We start from the raw sequence: 18,655 nt of genomic DNA, 5'->3' as shown, positions 1-18,655 counted from the left end.
TGAAAATAGTGAGTTCGGTCATTTTGACAACGAAGTCAATCATGAGATACTAAGCCAACACTATCAAAATTATGATTATAAAAATTTATGAAACAAGTCAGAACTCAAAAAGCAGAAAAAAAGACTTAATAAAATACACAATGATTTGAGCCAAAACAATTGGCTAAATGACATTTCTCCATTAGTCTTATTTTGTATTTACTCCAACCTTGCAAACATGCAATTCTGACAGATATATTATGTACTTATGATTTGCAGGCTCAGTTGCAGGTATTGCGCTCACTCGTCACCCGCGGTTGTTTGTGTACATTGAAGACTGAATAGTATTCTCGGCGCAGGGAGGCGTTAGAGCCACCAGTCTGAACCAGAACTAGCTGTGCAGGGAAGGCTGGGAAAAAAGCTGGCTGCTTGCTAGCAACAGAGCCTTGAACGTCGGGCTACCGAGAAGATAAAAGAGAAAACTGGAACACCACCACGGACTTCTTGTGGGACAAACGTACAGGCCTCGCTGCTAAAACGGTAAACAATGTGCTGTTAATTGAGCCACATTCCGAGTAAACGGTTAGCACGACTGCTAGCCAAAGTAACCTAGCTGTGTAGCTAGCTGATGAACGTAGCTAAGATAAGATGGCGGTCAAATTATTTACATTAGCTGGTGTTGCTAGCAGAGCATGCTAACACCCTACACGTCGGTGGTTGGCTAGTTAGCTGGATCGAGTTTAAAGCTACTATGCTATTAATACGTTGGCGTTTGTTAACGGGAAAAGTATTGAGTGATAGTACTTAATGTCACAGTGAATACTGGAGTTGAAAGCGTTATCGGAAGTGTTACTAACGCCTCGGCTTACATGGTAGGAAAAAAACAGCGACGATTGAAGAAGTGTATTATGAACTTGGAACGGTGTTAACGTTAAGCTACGAACAACGTTCGCTTAGTCAACGCTTAACTGACTATTGCAAGTCGTTGTCATTAGCCGTGTATTTAAATCATTTCAATCAATGTGTGGATTATTACAATGAATTGAAGCAACACTCTATTTACGCTAACCAGTGGTGGGTTGCTCATCGTGTAATGGGATCATGCAACAGCGTTATTAAAATGCACCCACGAATTTGATCACTACTCTGCTCACATATTTCCAGGCTGGCTTCAACAGTTGTCTAACGTTAGCTGTAACTACAAGCATTTCGCACAGATTTATAACTGCACGCCTCATCATTCTGCTCGTAAAAGTTTGAGTGTTTACCTGTGTATCTTTGTGTTAGGCTGCCTTCAAATGTAGGCCTTCACTTCTTTTTTTTTTTTTTTTTTTTTTAGCCAAGTTTGCCTACTGTGCTGTTGTCAATCATCCCCTTTGATGTGATTTTAAGAAGCCATTTGTCTCTTTTCAAGGAAAGCTTTATTGAACAGTAAATGTTTCAACTTCACTTACAGTAGAATGAATGTGCCAAAAATGACTTTTTCAGGCTGCTTTTTCAAGTCGTTTCATGTCTCCTACAACTGCACCTCCTACTGACTCCCACAAATCACTTTTAGTTTGGCAGTGGACAGCTGTCTAACTGATGTCAATGTTTGGTAAAAAGAAAAATGTGAACAGGAGTAACTGTGGGAGGGATTTCCCAGATTGATGTGCTGGTGTAGTTTTTAATTCAGGAAACATTCCATTAACTTTAAAGGGTCATTTTGCCCTTTATTTTTTGATTTCTGGATGATGTTTAATTTGTCCCTCTAATAATTCACCAGATGCCTCACACTAGACGGTACTCGTCTTCGGACAGAGACAGTCGAAGCAGCTACCAAGACCGTTATAGAGACAGAGACAGAGACAGAGGCCGAAGACACCGGCACAGAAGATCTCGTACTTACTCCTCCAGCAGTGACAGAGACAGAGACCGAGACAGAAGGGGACGGAGGTATGGTTGTTTGTATAGTGAGCTTCATTTGATTAGATATACTGATAATATATTTTGTAGTACCACCTCTGCAGATCATTGTCTTCAGGTTTCAATGAATTCTTCTGTCCTCTGATTCAGTCGTAGCTATGACAATCGCTCTATGGAGCACCGGCCATTTGACCGAAGATACTGCGAGGGATACAGACGCTTGGATCAGAGCCGAGATTGTGACCGTGACAGAGAAAGGGAGCCACATGGAGCAGCTGAAAGTTACTACCCACGCGACTTCTCCCCAAGCATGTACGACCATCGGCGTGGCCGCGAGAGGGAGCGTGAACGGGATGAGTCGTACCGACGGAAAGGCAGCAGGCGTAAGCACAAACGAAGGCGGCGTAGAACCAGGTCCTATAGCCCATCCTCCTCGGTGAGTACAGGCAGACCTGAGACTGTGTGTTAACTCTCCCCATCCTTCTCCTTCCATCTCTGTCTCTTCCACTCAGCTTTCTGTCTCTGTCTTTCTCTAACCATTTCTTCCTCACAGCTCCTGGAATTGGTAAGTAGTACAATCTTTATGATTTGTTTTTGTTCTGTCAGAATGGTTTTGTTTTATTTTTTTGTTTAAATGGGTTTTGCCTAAATTGGCATTTCTTTTTGGCAGAGCATTTTCATTTTTATCCAGATACTTTTTCTGTAGTTCATTAATGATCAACCACTAATTCTTGCTGCTCTTCAGATATACGCCCACCACAACTTTTTTAACTTGTTATTTTGAAAGCCTAGTTACACCTCTTCCAACTTAATTTAGTGTCTGTGGCCCTACCTCTCATAAAATTTTATTTTGTCTGTTGTCAGTGTTTTTTGGAGTAGCCCTAAATGCTTGTGTAGAAGTTGGTTGGCCACTTGTAAACTTTAGAGCGGATAGGTTTAAAAAAGTGAAAATGTTCTACCAAACACCATGCAAAATTTAGATTTAAATTAAATGCTTTTTGGTAAAATACATTGGCATTTAAAATCTATTAGATTTGTTGAAAAGCATTTTTGTGTGGGTTTAACCACACCTATATATTAAGTATTATCCATTTTGAGTGAGCAAGGGGTTGAATTTGATGAAGCATACATATGTTGGGGGTTATCTTTAAGTATTGATTACATAGGGTCTTCTCATTTTATTTTCCTTCTTGTTTAATCTGAAAAATCAACCTGATATGTTTTGAATGAGTTATATATTTGTCTTCATTGGTTTTTGCGTTGATGAATGGATATGCCAGTTGCTTCCTTGTTTGTAAGCAGCTGTGGTTTAAAGGTAGAGGGGGGGAGAGGAGCAGAGGACAACATGTGATCTTTGACTTGTTCCCTTGCACTATATCCCTATCGTTATATATTTCCTTCACGTGCTGTCATGCGTGAATCGCCCCATGACCACCAAACCCACCTACAACCACAACTACATCAACTACCACCAACACCACCCTCCTCCTCCCTCCTCGTCTACCTGTGCCGCCTGACACCATGGCTGCGGCTGTCCCTGAAACCCCCTGTCCCTCCGGTCGTGTCGTGACCTGCTGATGGCGGTTTGGGTGTGAAAACAGCGGAGCAACAGCCGGACGAGGGCACTGAGTGTGAGGGACGACGAGGAAGGGCACCTGATCTGTCGGAGTGGGGACGTCCTGCAAGAGAGATGTACTCACTGCCACTACTCTATCGTAACCCTTCTCCATATGAGTATTAAAGCATAGAGCATTTACATGACATGGGAGTGCCTGATGATGATGCCTTGCTAGAATGCTCTTCGCTCTAGCTGAAATAGCAGGGTGGATTGCAAGAAGGTTGGAGATTTTGAGAGGGACTTTAGATACCTTCTCCTTTTTGTTTCTAGGATTTTAAGTTGTGGAGCATGCTCTATGTTTCACAGGTTACTTGACTTTCACAAACATAGAATTCCATTTGCAGCTGTTTGTTTCTGTTGCGTTTCAGATTAAAAGTTAGTTACAGTTTTGAATCTGTAATTTAAGGTAGTTTTTTTCCACTATGAGGGTTTCAGGGATTTTCTTAATTTTTAAGTAGACATTTAACGTGCAAATCACCAATTTAGTCTTTACTAGCAAAACCAGCACACATATAGACAGTAGATTTAAATTAACACGTTCGTCATTTCAGAATCTTGCTTTTTTTTTTTTTTTTTTATGTAGGAATACTAATCATTTTCCCAGTTTAACACATTACCCCTGTGTCCTTTTGGGCAGAGACAGCCACATCTTGAAAGGATGTGCCATTATTTTCGATGGCGGCAAATTTGTCATCAATGGAAGGGAGCACTTTACATTTGCCCCCTTATTCTCTTCACATGTATCATAGTCCAATGCATTCAGTTACCATAGCTTTCCTCAAAGTGTTTCAAGCCTGCCAGATTGAATAGGCAGCTGTTTGAAAAGGGGATGGGCGCTAGAATTGATCCGCCTGTCTTGACTTGTGCATTATGTATTCCTGCTTAAGTCCACATGTCTAATGCTCCTGTTCTCTCTTTCCCCACTCTCCTTCTCTCTTCCTTTTCTCTCTGTTTTGTGTTGCAGATGAGATTGTCAGCACTTTGGGAGAAGGCACCTTTGGGAGGGTGATGCAGTGCATTGATCACCGCAGGTGTGTCTCAGTTAACACTGGAAAAACAACAGTTGTCAGTCTCTGGGGTGCTATTTCCAAGACCCCCAGTCTTGGGGGGTTTGGAATTCTGCCTCTCAGGGGTTAGACTTCAGATTAGGATAAGAGCATTAACATCCACCTTTACTGTTGTTAACTACTGTTGTTACGATTTCCAGTGGCTGTTTTAAATATGAAAACTACTCCCTCAGATTTTCCACATCTTAAATGGTACTGCTTTTTTCTTCTGCCTTTGTTGATAACATGGTGCAGTTTTTTACAGCCCGGGTAATCTGGTAATTACCTCTTCCCCCCCACTGGAAAAAATCTGTTGAGGCCTGACATACTTAACATTTCATAATCTCTGGTGAAAATGATTCCTTCTAAGCACAATTTGAATTGTAAAAAAATATGAATCTTGGCTATAGGCTACCCAGATGAACGAAACAATGATTACATTTGTTTCATTGTTGCTTCACTCTGATAAACTGTGCTCTGTGGTTAAATGCTGTATACAGTGCACGCTAAGTTTGAATTCCATAGCCTGCATAACCACCATAACAGCAAACGTCAGTTGTTTTTAAGCACAGTAAACACAAGTGATATTTGACCAGAATTTCTCCCATTTGACTTTGAAATTTTCCAGGGCATGTGGGCTGGCACCATTTTTTCAGAAACCTGACTGCAGGCAAATTAGCTCTGCTGTATTTTACCCACGTGTGACTGTGGGCCTTCAAGAAAACAGTGCCTCCCTCCTAATAGACTCATAATTGAGGATTTGTTGTATCACGCAAGTTCATTTAAACTGCCAGGTCCTCTAGAAAGTGATACTATGGATTCTTTGCTTAGTGCATGGAGCGACTTCCCACCCCCACCCCATGTAACTAATATTGAGATCAGAGACTTCATATTTTTACGTGTTGTGGCATTACTGTAAATTAAAGTTAATTGTCTAATTTTATTACCTCTGTTTTTTGCTTCATTCTGTCTTCTGTTTTACAGGGGAGGAGCCCATGTTGCTCTGAAAATTATCAAGAATGTGGAGAAGTACAAGGAAGCAGCTCGCCTGGAGATTAATGTATTAGAGAAGATCAATGAAAAGGACCCTGATAACAAATTGTGAGTTCTGACTGAGTATTGTGGTCCTGCAATTAAAGTACCAGTGCCTGAACCAACACCATTTTCTGTATTAGACCTGGGTGATAAAGCTACAATTTACCAGGACTGACACTGAGTGTCAACTAGTTTTGCTCATGTCGGTATGTTCATTATAATCCTCACCCTTTCCTGGAAGCTTTAAAACAAAGTTACAAAGGAATGTTTAGATTAGTCTGAAAGTGTTTCATTTAGCTGTTGTATAAGTAAAGTGGTGTTTGCATAAATAGTCCATGGTATCACTGTCAAACCTCCTATCCTCTGTTTTTCTTGCAGCCTTTGTGTACAGATGTATGACTGGTTCGACTACCACGGTCACATGTGTATCTCCTTTGAGCTGCTAGCTCTCAGCACCTTCGACTTTCTAAAGGAAAACAACTACCTGCCCTACTCCATTGGTCAGGTCAGACACATGGCCTACCAAATCTGTCTTGCTGTGAAATGTAAGTTTTTTCCTGTTTTTTTTTTGATACACAAGAAACTTGTCTGATTAGGAGAATTATGAATGTAATTAATGCAAGAAATATAAATCTCACCATATTGCTGACAAGTAAATTTAGCCAATTGAGCATACTTAGTATAGACAGAGATTTAAATTGAACATGTATATTGAGATGAGCTGAGATGAAGTTTTTTGCCTATAAATTGAGTAGCTAAACTGAGAACCTCTGTTGTCTGTGGTAGACAGCCTATAGACACACAAAGGCATTATAGCACCAGAGGCGAGGAAAAGGAATGTATGTAGTCACTTATTAAACTTCTCAGAAAGAAAATAATTCTGTATTGTAGAATTCCTGTCTCAAATGTCAGTATCATTATGTATTCTGTGGATTTGTACTATTCCAGTTTTTCGTACGTTCTCATTTATCAGATATGCAGTATCTACATCACATCACATGTTGCAGCATGTCTCAGCTACTCTGAAAGAGAGTACAATCAACACACTGTCAAATGAAGACTTAACAAAGAAATAATGTTTTTTCTTCCATAGTTCTCCATGACAATAAGCTGACACACACAGACCTAAAGCCTGAGAACATCCTATTTGTCAACTCAGACTTCACAATGTCCTTCAATGTAGAGAAGGTAAGATGTTGTAGAATTAAAAGAAAAAGGTGAAAAGCATTTTTGGTCTGTAGATTTTACACTTCAGTGTTTTCTTTATTGCAGAAGCGGGAAGAGCGGACGGTTAAGAGCACGGCAGTACGCGTGGTAGACTTTGGCAGTGCCACCTTTGACCACGAACACCACAGCACCATTGTGTCCACACGGCATTACCGTGCCCCTGAAGTCATACTAGGTGATGATGTCTATTGGCTCTAGGATGTAAATTCTTTGAAAACACTACTTCTCAGAAAGGATTCTAGAATTATTTCCACTTATCACAGTTCCAATCAAAATAAGGTCCAGATGTTCAACATAGCTTGGAGATGAACACCTTTGTAGACTAAAGATTCACCTGCAAGTTCTTGCAGAAACAGGCTGCGTTCTACAAGTTCAAACAAGCACAGCTCAGCATCCCCAACCTCATTCCTCTGTTGAAAAGCATTTTAAGGTGTCTTACTCTGCAGGAGACTGATTCAGGTCTGTTCACATACACATGGTGGTAGGTGCCAAGATCAATTTGGGCCAGCTGAGAAGTACAAATTAACACACTACTTTTAGTCTATGAATTATTGAAAGCGCATGGCTTATATGTATATTATATGTAGCTAAAATTCTGAACAATTTGAAGAACTGTGCGTGATGTCAGCAAGCATTAACCCCTGCCTGGAAGAGTCTCCAAATATGCGAAATATTTTTGGTGTTTTCTTTTATTCGATACATGTTTTTGTCCTTCAGAGCTGGGCTGGAGCCATCCCTGTGACGTGTGGAGCATTGGCTGTATCCTGTTTGAGTACTACCTGGGCTTCACCTTGTTTCAGGTACAATGGCGCCCTATTGCTGCCAGCAGGCTGCAGCTGAGACCTTGGCCTCAGTCAGACTTCATTTAAATGAGAAATTTGGACTTGATTTTCTGCTTTGATATTGATCATCTGAGACTTTGGCCTATATCTCACCAAACACTGGAACCTACTTGTGTTCATGGCTTGTGGTAATCTAGGTGGATCAACCCTTAGCAGCAGAACCAGAAGTAGTTAAACCCTGATCATCTTCTGATCAGTCTCTTCTCTTCACGTCTGTTCCTTTTTCCTGCTAAATCACAGGCCTAGAGTTAAGTCTTTTTTAGGGCAAGGCCACTTTGGCTTTTGATAAATACAAATTTATTTGGGCATCGCGGACAAACTTAAGGGCAACAAGGCCAAAACCAGTGGTACAATGATAAGTGATAATTACATATTTTGAAAAGAAAACATAATACATTTAATTGTAATATGAAGTCTAAATATGGGCTAACGGTGATCAAGACCAATCTGAACTCTTAACACTATTAATTCACCATGTCCCATCAATGCATCAACAGTGAGTTTACTGCGTTGTTCTGGATTTTAATACAGAATGCACATCTGTCAGCATCACTTGAAATTGAATACTGTATACAGATAAGTGGCAAGTCCAAACTCACAACAACTTATCAACTCTATGTGCATTTGTACTTAGCTAACACTATGGAGCAATACGCTTGTAAACTTGAAAACACACATGTATTAATTCCTACACCGTACAGTGTTTAGCTGCTTGTACTTATCACATAATGTTAATTGTTAGCTGGTGGGTTTGCTGGAGTGGGAGAAATCTTGCACATAACTCACATTTCTTTCAGACTCATGACAACAGAGAGCACTTGGCCATGATGGAGAGAATATTGGGACCGGTGCCCTCAAGGATGATTCGTAAGACGAGGTGAGAGCACATGCAAACGCTCCAAAGCGTTAAAAGTGGCCATAACTCTTGTAAATACATGACTGCATATATGCAGACACATTAGCTCTGCTTACACTCATCTCTGTATGCTCTTAGGAAGCAAAAGTATTTTTATCGTGGCCGTCTGGACTGGGATGAGAGCTCCTCAGCGGGGAAATACGTCAGAGAAAACTGCAAACCCTTACGGGTAAGTGGTATGAATGGACAGTGGAAAAGGAAGAAATATGAGTAGCAGGGCTGGGAGAACAAATGTTGTATTGTATGTTGTTCTGTCCTGTAGTTCCTGTCGTGTCGCTCTTTCAGTATTACTCTTAACAACTTTCTCATTTCCCTTTCTCCATCTTGCTTTCCCCTGTCAGCGGTACCTATTGTCTGAGGCGGAGGAGCACCACCAGTTGTTTGACCTCATTGAAAGCATGTTGGAGTACGAGCCCTCCAAGAGGCTGGTGCTGGCCGACTCCCTCAAACACCCTTTCTTTGAGAACGGGGGGATTGGTGAGGCGGCGGGCAGCAAGAACTGGGAAGGCAACCGGGACATCAGCCGGTGACCCGCAAGCCTCTAAAGACTGAATGACAGATGAGATCTTTTATATGTGGAGCAGGTGAACTGTTGACTCAATCGGGGCTTTGGATGTTCTCTTGTTTTGTCATGAAAGCATGGACACCTTATCTTCTTGCTCCTCCACCCAGCCCCTCTGACGTCCACCTCTGCAGCCACAAGAGGCATGTTTTTGCAGCAGAGAGACCAAAATAACCCCTGAAAGACTGGAAAAGAGTCAAAATAAATCTTTTCTGATGGCCACAGCCTCAAAAGTAGCCCTCTATGCAGCTCCTGTCTTCCTTTTAACTTCGGAACCACCTTCCTCCCTTCCATCCGTCCATTTGTTATTTTCATCAGCATGTAAAGAAAATAATTCACCTTTCTAAGGAAATATGTACTACAAAATTGGTTATACAAAAACTCAGCGTTGGACAAGAAATGTCTTCCGAATCTAAAGTCGAAGGAGAAGCGTGAAAAGGAGCTAGAGCTGTATATGCAGCGCAAGTCCTCACCCACATAGATCTAAACATGGAGACATGAAAGATGTTCTATTATGCTACCATCAAATCATTCAAACTGAATATAATATTTCCTTGGAAATATGGCAACTATCTCCAGCAGAGGCAAGTGTCTCAAATTTTTGTTTACGTTTTTGTGTGAGCACTTGCATTGCATAAGTTTCTTTTTTATGTATAAAAGGATTATCCCTTAAATGGAGACTCTTGCCCTTAATCTCCAGTCGTAAGGTTGGTTATTATTCACCATTGGGATGAGAATGGTGGTGGACACTCCACGCACACAGGCCTCTGTGGTCTGTCTTATTGATAGACATATGTTTGTTACTTTTGGGTTTGAGTGTGTGTATGTGTATATGTGTGTGTGTGTGTGTGTGTAGGGGTGGGTGACATGTTCATCTTCATGTTTTGCTCAGTGGCTTCTTAGTAGTTCAGCGTTAACCATGGTTACATTGTCACACAGTTTTCAAACACGAAAAACATTAACTGCCTTTTACATGTTGTAATATGGTCAGACCTGAAGTCTCTCCATTGAGGTTAAGCACATGACTCCTGGTGGTAGCCAATGAGCCACACTCAACGCCTGTTGACAGTATTTATTTTGAGTTCCAATAGGTCATAGTCTCAACCCCCCACCTGTACATGACTTGTTTTTTTGTATGAAATTAAAGCGTATAAAACTGTATATATGATTGTGTAGAATTAAAGTTAAGTCCTCCTTGCCTAAGGCTTATGGTGCTCTCAGTATCAGTTTGGGCCTCTGGTAGCAAAAGGGAGGGGTTCTGTCTTTAAATACCATTGCTGTGTCTGAGTCCATCTCTTACCTCACTGACTAATACCAATGCAGGATGGTGTGTGAAAAGATCAGAGGGCTGCCTGAAATGCCAAGTGAAGGTTGAACATTGTGCATACGTTGTTCTATTTAATGTAAACTCAATTGGTGTTGAAAATTGATACAGATCAAGGTTTTAATTGTAAGAGATTAATATATTTGACAACTTGTATTGAGAGAATGACAACTTTAAAAGTTGTCATTTTTAACATCAATGTTTTTCGATGAAGTAGCTCAGGCATGCAGACCAGAATACCTTTAGGTTTGGAGACTGACATGTAATTTTTTTCACAGTTTGAAGCATCTTTAAAGGTTAGATTTAATTGTGTCATCCTGCAATACCTGTTCATGTGACTGCCAAGAGAACTCAGTCTTGGCAGTCACATAAACAGGTATCGCATGCTTCCTGCTGCCCTTCATTTGTTGCTGCATTGTCACGGAAACTAACGTCTCTTTGATTTCCTTCCACAACTCAAGCTCAGCTGTCACCCAGTCAAGACATGAAGAGGGAAACACTGAAGATCTGCTGCAACAGGTGTATGGATGCCTCGTCACATAAGCCTCCCCCCATCTGTCGGTAACATTGCTTCATTAGCCTCACACACTGTCCCCATTCTTTCTCCCTTCATGTTTTGTGAATGAATGGATTATTCTGCCAGGGGTTGTGAGTTGTGGGGCGTCAAGACTAGATAAAAGCAAAAAACCCAGAACTCCACTAAAACATAATATAGGGCCCCTATCACTTTGTTTAAATTGTGCTAAAATTGACTAATGCAAATGTTGGGACCCTTAAGGCCCCTGGAGTTAAGTTGCCTGGGTCACTTATTTTAGTTTCCTACTTGGCTTGGTTGCTAATTCAACTTTGACCCCATCCTGGCACATGGTCATAAGTAGAAAATAATACATGGGCACATATAATGAGTGATATTTTAAGGTTGCTGTTTGGTGGTGCTTAACTGAAGAATCTCTGCATCTTTGTGTAATTTTTAAGTCAGTAATATTGGAATATTTTCACCGTTTTCAACTAAAACAGTGGTGCTCTGAAGCATCAAAGCCGTGTAGCTGGATTGGGAGTCTTATCTAGGCCTGGATTCAGTTCTGAGTTCACTGAATGAATGAGTCAAAGAATGAAAAGAGTCATTGAACTTTGCAATGCTTAATGTCTCCAGTCAATGAAGCTGGGAGCCAGGAAGAAATCCCCTCTGCGTCATAGAAGCGTCACCTTTCAGTCTTTCACACTCCATCTGTCTGTTCATCAACTGCTACCTGAACATGAAATATACACGTCCCCTCCTGAAACTTGATTTTAAATTTGGTGTAGCCAGCTTATTTCAGCTCCAACTGCCAACTGTAAACATATGTTTTTATGAACTATTTCCATGATCAAATGTAAGCAAGCAGCTGTTTTCCTGTGCAGGTTTGTTTGCGCTGTTGTTAATGAGATAAGCTCTTGCGTCTTCAGCTAATCCTGTTCGAGGAGCAGCGAGGTCATCAGTCAAATCCCCATAAGAGCAGACAGTGACAGAGCAGAGGTGTATACAGGTACACAAACTCAAGGACTGCAAGCAATGCAACGGATGGACTGTGCCTATAGGAGATAACACTTGCAGGTGAGTCCCACAGTTTCTTTAAGGCATGCATGATATATTTTGCTCATTTGAACTTTAAAATTTGACATTAAAAACGAAATGTAGAAGATTTAAGATGCTCTAATAATGTTCAGGTCCTTGATACTTTTAAAAAGAAATTAACATGAGAAAATAATGCTGTTAATACAAGCTGGCTTAATTGTTGTTCTTGTGTTTGCAGCTTAAAATTAAAAGAACAACAACAGGACTGACTTTTGTCCTGGACTTGGAAATAGTCAAGACATTGGTGCATTAACCTGTACGCTGTCACAGAGTAAGGTAGACACCACCTGAAACACCACAGACAACATCAGCGCGAGCCAGCTCTTGGGAATGGATTCCCTCATGTCGCTGGGTGCTCCCCTGAAGCAGCTCACCAGCTGCATGTCGGGGAAGAGCGCCACCACCAAGAGAGGGGGCAAGAAGAGCCAGTCTGTCCGCAGAAACAGCTTCACCCGCAGGAAGAGCGTCAGCAGGAGGAGAAGCCTTCCCTGCAGCAGCCAGAAAGTCCCCGACTCCTGGCTCAGGATGTACCAGGATGAACTAAAGAGAGAGAGGTAGGGTGGCTCACAAGATCTGATCTGAACGTACCCGTTCATGGAAAATAACACAATCATTACTGTAACATTTTGCTTAAGAATTTGCTGCAATTTCTGCTAATATTTTCTTAACTGTGGTCGTACTGTTCTGACTGTGTGTGAAATGATTCAGTTTCTGAGACTCTAAACCAGACAGACCTGCTTAACGAGGTTAAGGTTGTTCCTCACATGATTAAGCTGCTTGCCCACGTGCCGTGCCTCATGTTGCTTCTGTGGTGTTTGCCAAAGGAAGCGACAGCAAGCCATACTGGCCAAGAAGAACGCGGAGAGGTCGGTCAGAAGAACCCACTTCAGGAGCCACCACTGCCTCCCCAGGGTAAGTGAGCAGTAAAATCAAAATAACAACGAAGATTTATTGCTTGTCGGTATATAAATACACCAATCTTCCACATGCAGCAGACCACCCCTGCCAGAAAATCAGCCCCAGTGAAGGACGACTCCTTCTTTGGAGCCTTCCAAGGCCTCAGTCTGGACGGACTGATTGGAGGTAGTAATGGATCTCCTGCCATCGCCGCTCCTGCTGCTGCTGGAGGAGATCAGTGCAAAGTCATGTGAGATTTAACCCCCAAAAGGACAATTAGACTGTTTAAATTATCCTAATGCACAAGGGACTTGAAGGACAAAGAGCTCGTGGAGGAAAGGCGACTCGAATTGGAAATGAACCAGAGGCTCACACCTAACCCAAGAAAAGGGGGGAAATATGTTTGGATTAGTCTTCATTTATTTTTAGGAGTTGATGTTGCTTGTTCTTGATTGCTTGGTTCTGTGTTTGCAGATTTCACTCATGTCACTCTTTGCAATTTCTGCATTTTCTTGTTTGCTAGATGAGCAGAACGGTTTTTGTGAAAGATGGTTATAAAATCTCTGCTGACATGTTCTTGTATGATTTCTGTAATTCATTCAGTGTTCACACTCCTGAGCTGGTGGAAGCATTTCAAATCTAAAGCAGGTGAAAGGATTTTATTCTATCTTTTCAAAACAACATAAATAGAAAACTATATGCAACAAACACCAAGCAGGTGTTTTTATTCACAATATTTGAGTTAATACATTTAAGACATGCAGAACTAAGGTTGGAGGTGGGCTCGAGACACTGAATGCAAAATCTGCATTTGTGCTGAAGACTTAAAATATTTCTGTGGCTGTTCCAGAAACATTTTCCTTTTCTCCTCTGGCGGCACATTTCAAGATACTGTGCTAGCTCAGTATGAGGGATCTGTAATTGCAGACTTAGCCATTTAAAAATTTACGCTCAGCTTTGCAGACCACTACTGGTACAGTAGACTTGTTAAGTCCAAGCTTTATTTTGTAAAAAAAAAAAAAACACAAACCACATTTTCCTCATCAGTTACAGAAGTGGAAGCTGCATCATCTCTTTCTCCCATGAGGCCAGTATGATCTCTGGGTCCAGATCAGAAATATGTACATTAGAAAAACCAAGTACAAAACTACGTTTGTCAGGGTCAGGATGAGGAAGTATCCAGATGACTGCGTGATGACGACTACACAGCTGACTGCAGACGACGAGGTGAGGATACACAGAACTGGGTGTTTTTATAACAGTGAGTTTACTCTCGATAAAGTCCCATTTTACAGCATCATTCCCTCTGTTCCATCTTGACTTTCGGGGGCTTGAGGAAGGACCTGTTCTTTTTCTCCTTGTTCTTCTTGCCTTTGGCCTGGAAGTTCCTCCAGCTGTCCACGCGCCCATCTCTTGTTTCCTGACAAATGTGTGAAAAGAAAATTGCCATTTCAGAAATGCCAAAGGCAATCGTGTCCATTTATTAGTAGAGTAAGGGACCACAGTCATGGAGGAACGCACCTCAAAGTTTTTCTGCCACTCTCTCTCGCGCTTTGCTTTCTCTGCTGCTTCAATTTCTTCCTCTCTTGCCCTTTTTCTGGTAAATTGAGAAGAAGAGATAATCTATGACATTCGAATATAAGCTTTTCTGTTTCAGCAGTGAAACCTCCTGTGTGTCATTTACCTTTCATGCATTTCCTTTGCTTCTCTTTCCTTCCTCTTGATTTCGAGCTCCGCGAACAGCTTCATGGTCTGTTTGTACACTGCTTGCTTGAACTGGAAAAAGTTGTATAAAAAAAAACATATATGCTGATAGATATGACTATGACAAATACTTGCTGTATTAACATTGTGAAAATCCAGTTAGTCCAAAGGAATAAAACTGAAAATGTTTTTTAGAATAATGTATTTCACCATTTACTGTGTTTAAAGAAAAATGTTTTGACAGCTTTATCTAACAGCAATTACTGAAACTATCACTTCAGTATTTTTATTTCTTTTCTCAAATGGTCTTACAGTGTAATCTTCATTTTCCTGTTATGTATTTCTATGACTTTGACTTACCACTTCATGGTCGTCCTCCTCCACATCCAATGGTTTCCCATCCTTCTTCAACTGCTTCTTTTTCTCCTTTACCTGTTGGGAACATCAAGTGGCAGAGAATAAAAAGTTACCAAACAAGTACACATCTGGGGCCATATTCATAAACATTCTGAGAGCACCCTCAGAGAGCTCCTGACGCAGCCTAAACATTTCTAGCAAGGGGTCCTGGCTTCGGAGCGATTCAGAAAAATTCTCTGAGCAAGGAAGAAACTGAAACTTTTACTTTGGTGAGGAGGTGTGGTTGACCCCGTTACAAGGAACATACTTAAAAGTGTGATTGGTTCTTAGTGATAATGGGCAGTGAAATCGATAGGCTAACCACAGAATTTAGTCTCTATTAAGACATGGTGGAATTATGAAAACTTCTGAACTACTTTATGTAATGAACATCTGTAGAATAAACTGTAAGCCATACTTGAATAAGTAGCCGACAGAAGGTTTGGGGGAAAAAAAAAAAAAAAAAAAAAAAAAAAAAACAGGCCTACATGTGCAGGAACATATTCACAAGCTAATAGTTATAATTATTTGCTTACGTTTGTTAACATGCTGGTAATTTTAGTATTTGATAAGCCAATCAACAGGGAGAAAATCGCTCAGTTTTCATCAGTTTCCGTGATTGCTGACCATCTTATATAAGTAGCTGTGACATCATTTTACCATAAACATAACACTCCCATCAATTACACCAACAACACCACAGAAACCCACTATGTCCATGACTGTGTTTTTGTGAGCCTGCAAGGTGGAGACATCCAGTGGAAATAAGATGAACTGCGCCACAATGAGGCTGAGAAAGCGCTGTAACTGTTAGCGTGATCACTCTGCTGATGAAGGTTGTGACAGACCCAAGTCATCACTGCTGCATTTTTCCAGTTGCCAAACATCTTAGTGTTACGGTCACGTTTATTTCTGCCGTTTTTGCTTTGGGCGGGAGATATGAGCGCATCTCGGATGAGGTCGACCACAAACATCATCTCTGCGGCATCTAATCTGCAGCGTTTCATTAACTCACTGTCATTCAGCCTTTAGGGAATATTTCTCCTTCCTCTTTACACCATTTTCTCCTCTGGTTAAGGAACTCCTAAGATGCTTTGTGAATACTTTTATCTTTACCAGGGTCTAGTCTTAACTGTAAGGGGAAGGTCTTAGAAAACAATTCTAAAGAATAAGAATTTTCCTAAAATTTTGTCACTAAGTGCAACCCTTTGCAGTAGAAATCTTTATGAATACGACTCAGAAAGCTGAGTGACATGGGAGCAAAATGTTTATAATGTGCAGGAGTATGTTAAACACTCACCATATGCTCCACATATTCCTTTCCTGCATGGATCACATCTAAGGCTCTCTTCTTCTGCTCTGGGTCCAGTAGGAGTTTGTATGCCTTGTCCACAGCTGGAGCACAGTGGGATATTCAGGTGAAATTAAAAACTTGTACGTTTCACAAAGGCAGGAGCCCTTAATGTACTGTTAAACCATGTCTGTTAACATCATCCACAAACTGGACAACACCAATAAATAGTTACAACATTTATATAATCAGGGATGGAAGAAATTTACCTTCAAAGGCTTTTTGTGCTCTGTCTTGATCATCCTGATTTTTGTCTGGATGGACCAAAATGGATAACTGCACAGTCAGAGATCAAATATTAGGAATTAAATAACAACAGCCACAAAAAATATCATGGCACGATCACTGCGTCCACAGGAAAGCCATGTCTTCAGTTTCAGATGGAAGTTGCAGCTTACCGCCCGAAATCTTTTCTTCAATTCGTCATCTGTTGCATCTGGATCAATCTGCAGCACCTGAAAATGATGTGAACATCAGTATGTTTCTCCTACATAAGTATCTTAACCGAAGTGTCAGTATTAGAAATTACTATGCTGAAATCCAATTCTTATAACAGTAACCATGGCAACATCATCATGGTCTGATGAAGGCTTTATGTCAGCAGATATGTCAGCCTGGTGACTGTGTATGACAGATTAACAGACAAATTAATTCTCTGCTGTTTCTCATGTCTCAATTTCACTAAATTTTAATTTATTAAATTGATCAATCATTTCATATATTAACTAAGGATACCAAACATTTGTAAAACATGTGTTGTTTGTTTTTCCTCATTTCATGTCATTATACTACAGACTCACTTGGCTCTAGTAACTTGATGGTTGGCATCAACAGTATTTTTGACGTTTATTAATTGGCAAAATAATTGATACTCCTTACTACATCCATAATAGACACTAATGATGACAAAACTACATCAGTATGCTTACCTCAAAGGGATTGAGATTAAAATAAGATGCGCCAGGTCTGAGCAGTCTGTCAATCTGCTGCTTCGAGGTTAAGACAGAGTCTCTCTTCTCAATCTGCTTCACCTGTTAAAAAGACATAAACACCATTAAAACTCTCGAAGCCAAAATCAAACTGCAATGTTCATCTGAATATGCACTTTCTGGTCATGTTCATAACGTTGCTTTACAGTATGAATACAGCAATGATCCAGGAGTGAAATGTGATGAAATTGAAGGTTGCACTGCATCTTATTCACGGGAGCCTGACCTCATTCGCACCACAGCTATGATTTGTTGTGACTGGTCGAAGTGTTACACTACGCTGCGATTGATAGAGCTGCTAACGTTAGATAGAGGGCTAGCAGCACCTGCCTTGGGGGTATTTGATATTTATCAGACTGCTACTTAGTATAAGTGACTTGCAGCAGTTGAAGAAAGGAAACTAAAAACTTCAACTATCTTTGGTGGTGTCGTGATAACACTAGACAGACGAAGCTGCTCACAAAACATCTCATTAAACGTTAGCTTCTTAGCGTTAGCTAATGTTCATGTCTGAAGGCCTCTTAACGTAAGGTGATAAACGTGAGAAGCGGTGGACAACCGTCTTCAGCCGATGTACGGAGAGCGACCGACACTCGCAAAACACAGATTCTCAAAAATGTTATCGTACCTCCGAGATAAACGTTTTAAATAATTCATCCGACATATTCTGAGACGAAGGCTCTCCTCCGGCGGCCGCCATCTTGCCCGTGGTTTACGTGTGACGTTTAGCATCACGTGACCACACAGTTCCTTTAACAAAGTTATTTTATTTAATCGTTTTTTATCACTGCTCTAATGTAAAACAGGACATCTTCATGTACACATTTATCTAAACAATATGTAATCATCGATTTAAACTTAAATTAATAAATTAGCACGGCTTATATTGAAATGACTGACAATATGAAAGTGCTAAAATACAAAATGCATATGACGTGTACTGAGTATGGAAATAGAAATTTCATTGTAAAAGAAAGAAACGTATTTATTTAGTTTTTTAATAATTGAAAAAAGCAACATGCCTTATTTTGAAAAGTCAGGAAAGGAACTACAAAAGCACACGTTCCGTTTCCACTTGGACGTGACGTAGACTGTGTCGCTATTTTCGTTTCATGTCCTTAAATAAAGAGAAATGCAGGAAATCAAGTGTGTTAAAATGAACAATGAATCTGCACTTGTTGTATTAATCAAATGTAATTTTACAGAGCAGGTACATTTGTTATTTTACAAAGACATCGCGACAAGTTCA

The 18,655-nt window shown here is 40.6% G+C and overlaps 3 protein-coding genes across 4 annotated transcripts; 2 read left to right on the top strand and 1 right to left on the bottom strand.

Moving 5' to 3' along the window:
* The first annotated feature begins 365 nt into the window (after positions 1–365).
* On the top strand, positions 366–10,291 carry clk2a (CDC-like kinase 2a). Of its 2 annotated transcripts, XM_041954670.1 has the most exons (13): positions 366–519; positions 1,745–1,914; positions 2,035–2,320; positions 3,486–3,576; positions 4,467–4,533; positions 5,533–5,649; positions 5,962–6,128; positions 6,677–6,771; positions 6,856–6,985; positions 7,528–7,610; positions 8,450–8,529; positions 8,647–8,737; positions 8,910–10,291. In XM_041954670.1, exons 2-13 carry the CDS (start codon positions 1,745–1,747, stop codon positions 9,096–9,098), a joined length of 1,566 nt encoding a protein of 521 aa, XP_041810604.1. In that variant the 5' UTR covers positions 366–519; the 3' UTR covers positions 9,099–10,291. The 2 variants fall into 2 exon arrangements, with proteins under 2 accessions (XP_041810604.1, XP_041810605.1); XM_041954671.1 differs by lacking the exons at positions 366–519; positions 1,745–1,914; positions 3,486–3,576 and having other exon boundaries at positions 2,207–2,320.
* A 241-nt stretch (positions 10,292–10,532) lies between these two features.
* On the top strand, positions 10,533–15,139 carry si:ch211-81a5.8 (uncharacterized protein LOC560648 homolog). Its single transcript, XM_041954673.1, has 4 exons — positions 10,533–12,048; positions 12,248–12,623; positions 12,894–12,981; positions 13,062–15,139. The coding sequence occupies exons 2-4, from the start codon at positions 12,400–12,402 to the stop codon at positions 13,218–13,220; spliced, it is 471 nt and encodes a 156-aa protein (XP_041810607.1). The 5' UTR covers positions 10,533–12,048; positions 12,248–12,399; the 3' UTR covers positions 13,221–15,139.
* dnajc8 (DnaJ (Hsp40) homolog, subfamily C, member 8) lies at positions 13,612–18,117 on the bottom strand. The gene is made up of 9 exons (XM_041954672.1): positions 18,035–18,117; positions 17,347–17,448; positions 16,816–16,872; positions 16,627–16,693; positions 16,367–16,461; positions 15,031–15,102; positions 14,651–14,742; positions 14,488–14,563; positions 13,612–14,386 (listed from the first exon to the last, which is right to left on the bottom strand). The coding sequence occupies exons 1-9, from the start codon at positions 18,104–18,106 to the stop codon at positions 14,264–14,266; spliced, it is 756 nt and encodes a 251-aa protein (XP_041810606.1). The 5' UTR covers positions 18,107–18,117; the 3' UTR covers positions 13,612–14,263.
* Between the last annotated feature and the right edge of the window lie 538 nt (positions 18,118–18,655).

The sequence above is a fragment of the Chelmon rostratus genome, chromosome 16, assembly GCF_017976325.1.
Source record: "Chelmon rostratus isolate fCheRos1 chromosome 16, fCheRos1.pri, whole genome shotgun sequence".
Lineage (NCBI taxonomy): Eukaryota > Metazoa > Chordata > Actinopteri > Chaetodontiformes > Chaetodontidae > Chelmon > Chelmon rostratus.
The sequence above is the reverse complement of the archived record's forward strand: the minus strand, read 5'-3'. Positions and strand labels throughout refer to the sequence as shown.

Bases quoted from the DNA above. Each gene is read 5' to 3' on its own strand.
- clk2a (XM_041954670.1), top strand. From the start codon at position 1,745: ATGCCTCACACTAGACGGTACTCGTCTTCGGACAGAGACAGTCGAAGC. The intron at 1,915-2,034 runs GTATGGTTGTTT...CCTCTGATTCAG, and splicing joins CGAGACAGAAGGGGACGGAG to TCGTAGCTATGACAATCGCT. The intron at 7,611-8,449 runs GTACAATGGCGC...CATTTCTTTCAG, and splicing joins TGGGCTTCACCTTGTTTCAG to ACTCATGACAACAGAGAGCA.
- si:ch211-81a5.8 (XM_041954673.1), top strand. From the start codon at position 12,400: ATGGATTCCCTCATGTCGCTGGGTGCTCCCCTGAAGCAGCTCACCAGC. The intron at 12,624-12,893 runs GTAGGGTGGCTC...TGTTTGCCAAAG, and splicing joins GATGAACTAAAGAGAGAGAG to GAAGCGACAGCAAGCCATAC. The intron at 12,982-13,061 runs GTAAGTGAGCAG...TTCCACATGCAG, and splicing joins GCCACCACTGCCTCCCCAGG to CAGACCACCCCTGCCAGAAA.
- dnajc8 (XM_041954672.1), bottom strand. From the start codon at position 18,106: ATGGCGGCCGCCGGAGGAGAGCCTTCGTCTCAGAATATGTCGGATGAA. The intron at 16,462-16,626 runs GTAAATTTCTTC...ACTGTGCTCCAG, and splicing joins AGCACAAAAAGCCTTTGAAG to CTGTGGACAAGGCATACAAA. The intron at 14,743-15,030 runs GTAAGTCAAAGT...AACTTTTTCCAG, and splicing joins AGGAGGACGACCATGAAGTG to TTCAAGCAAGCAGTGTACAA.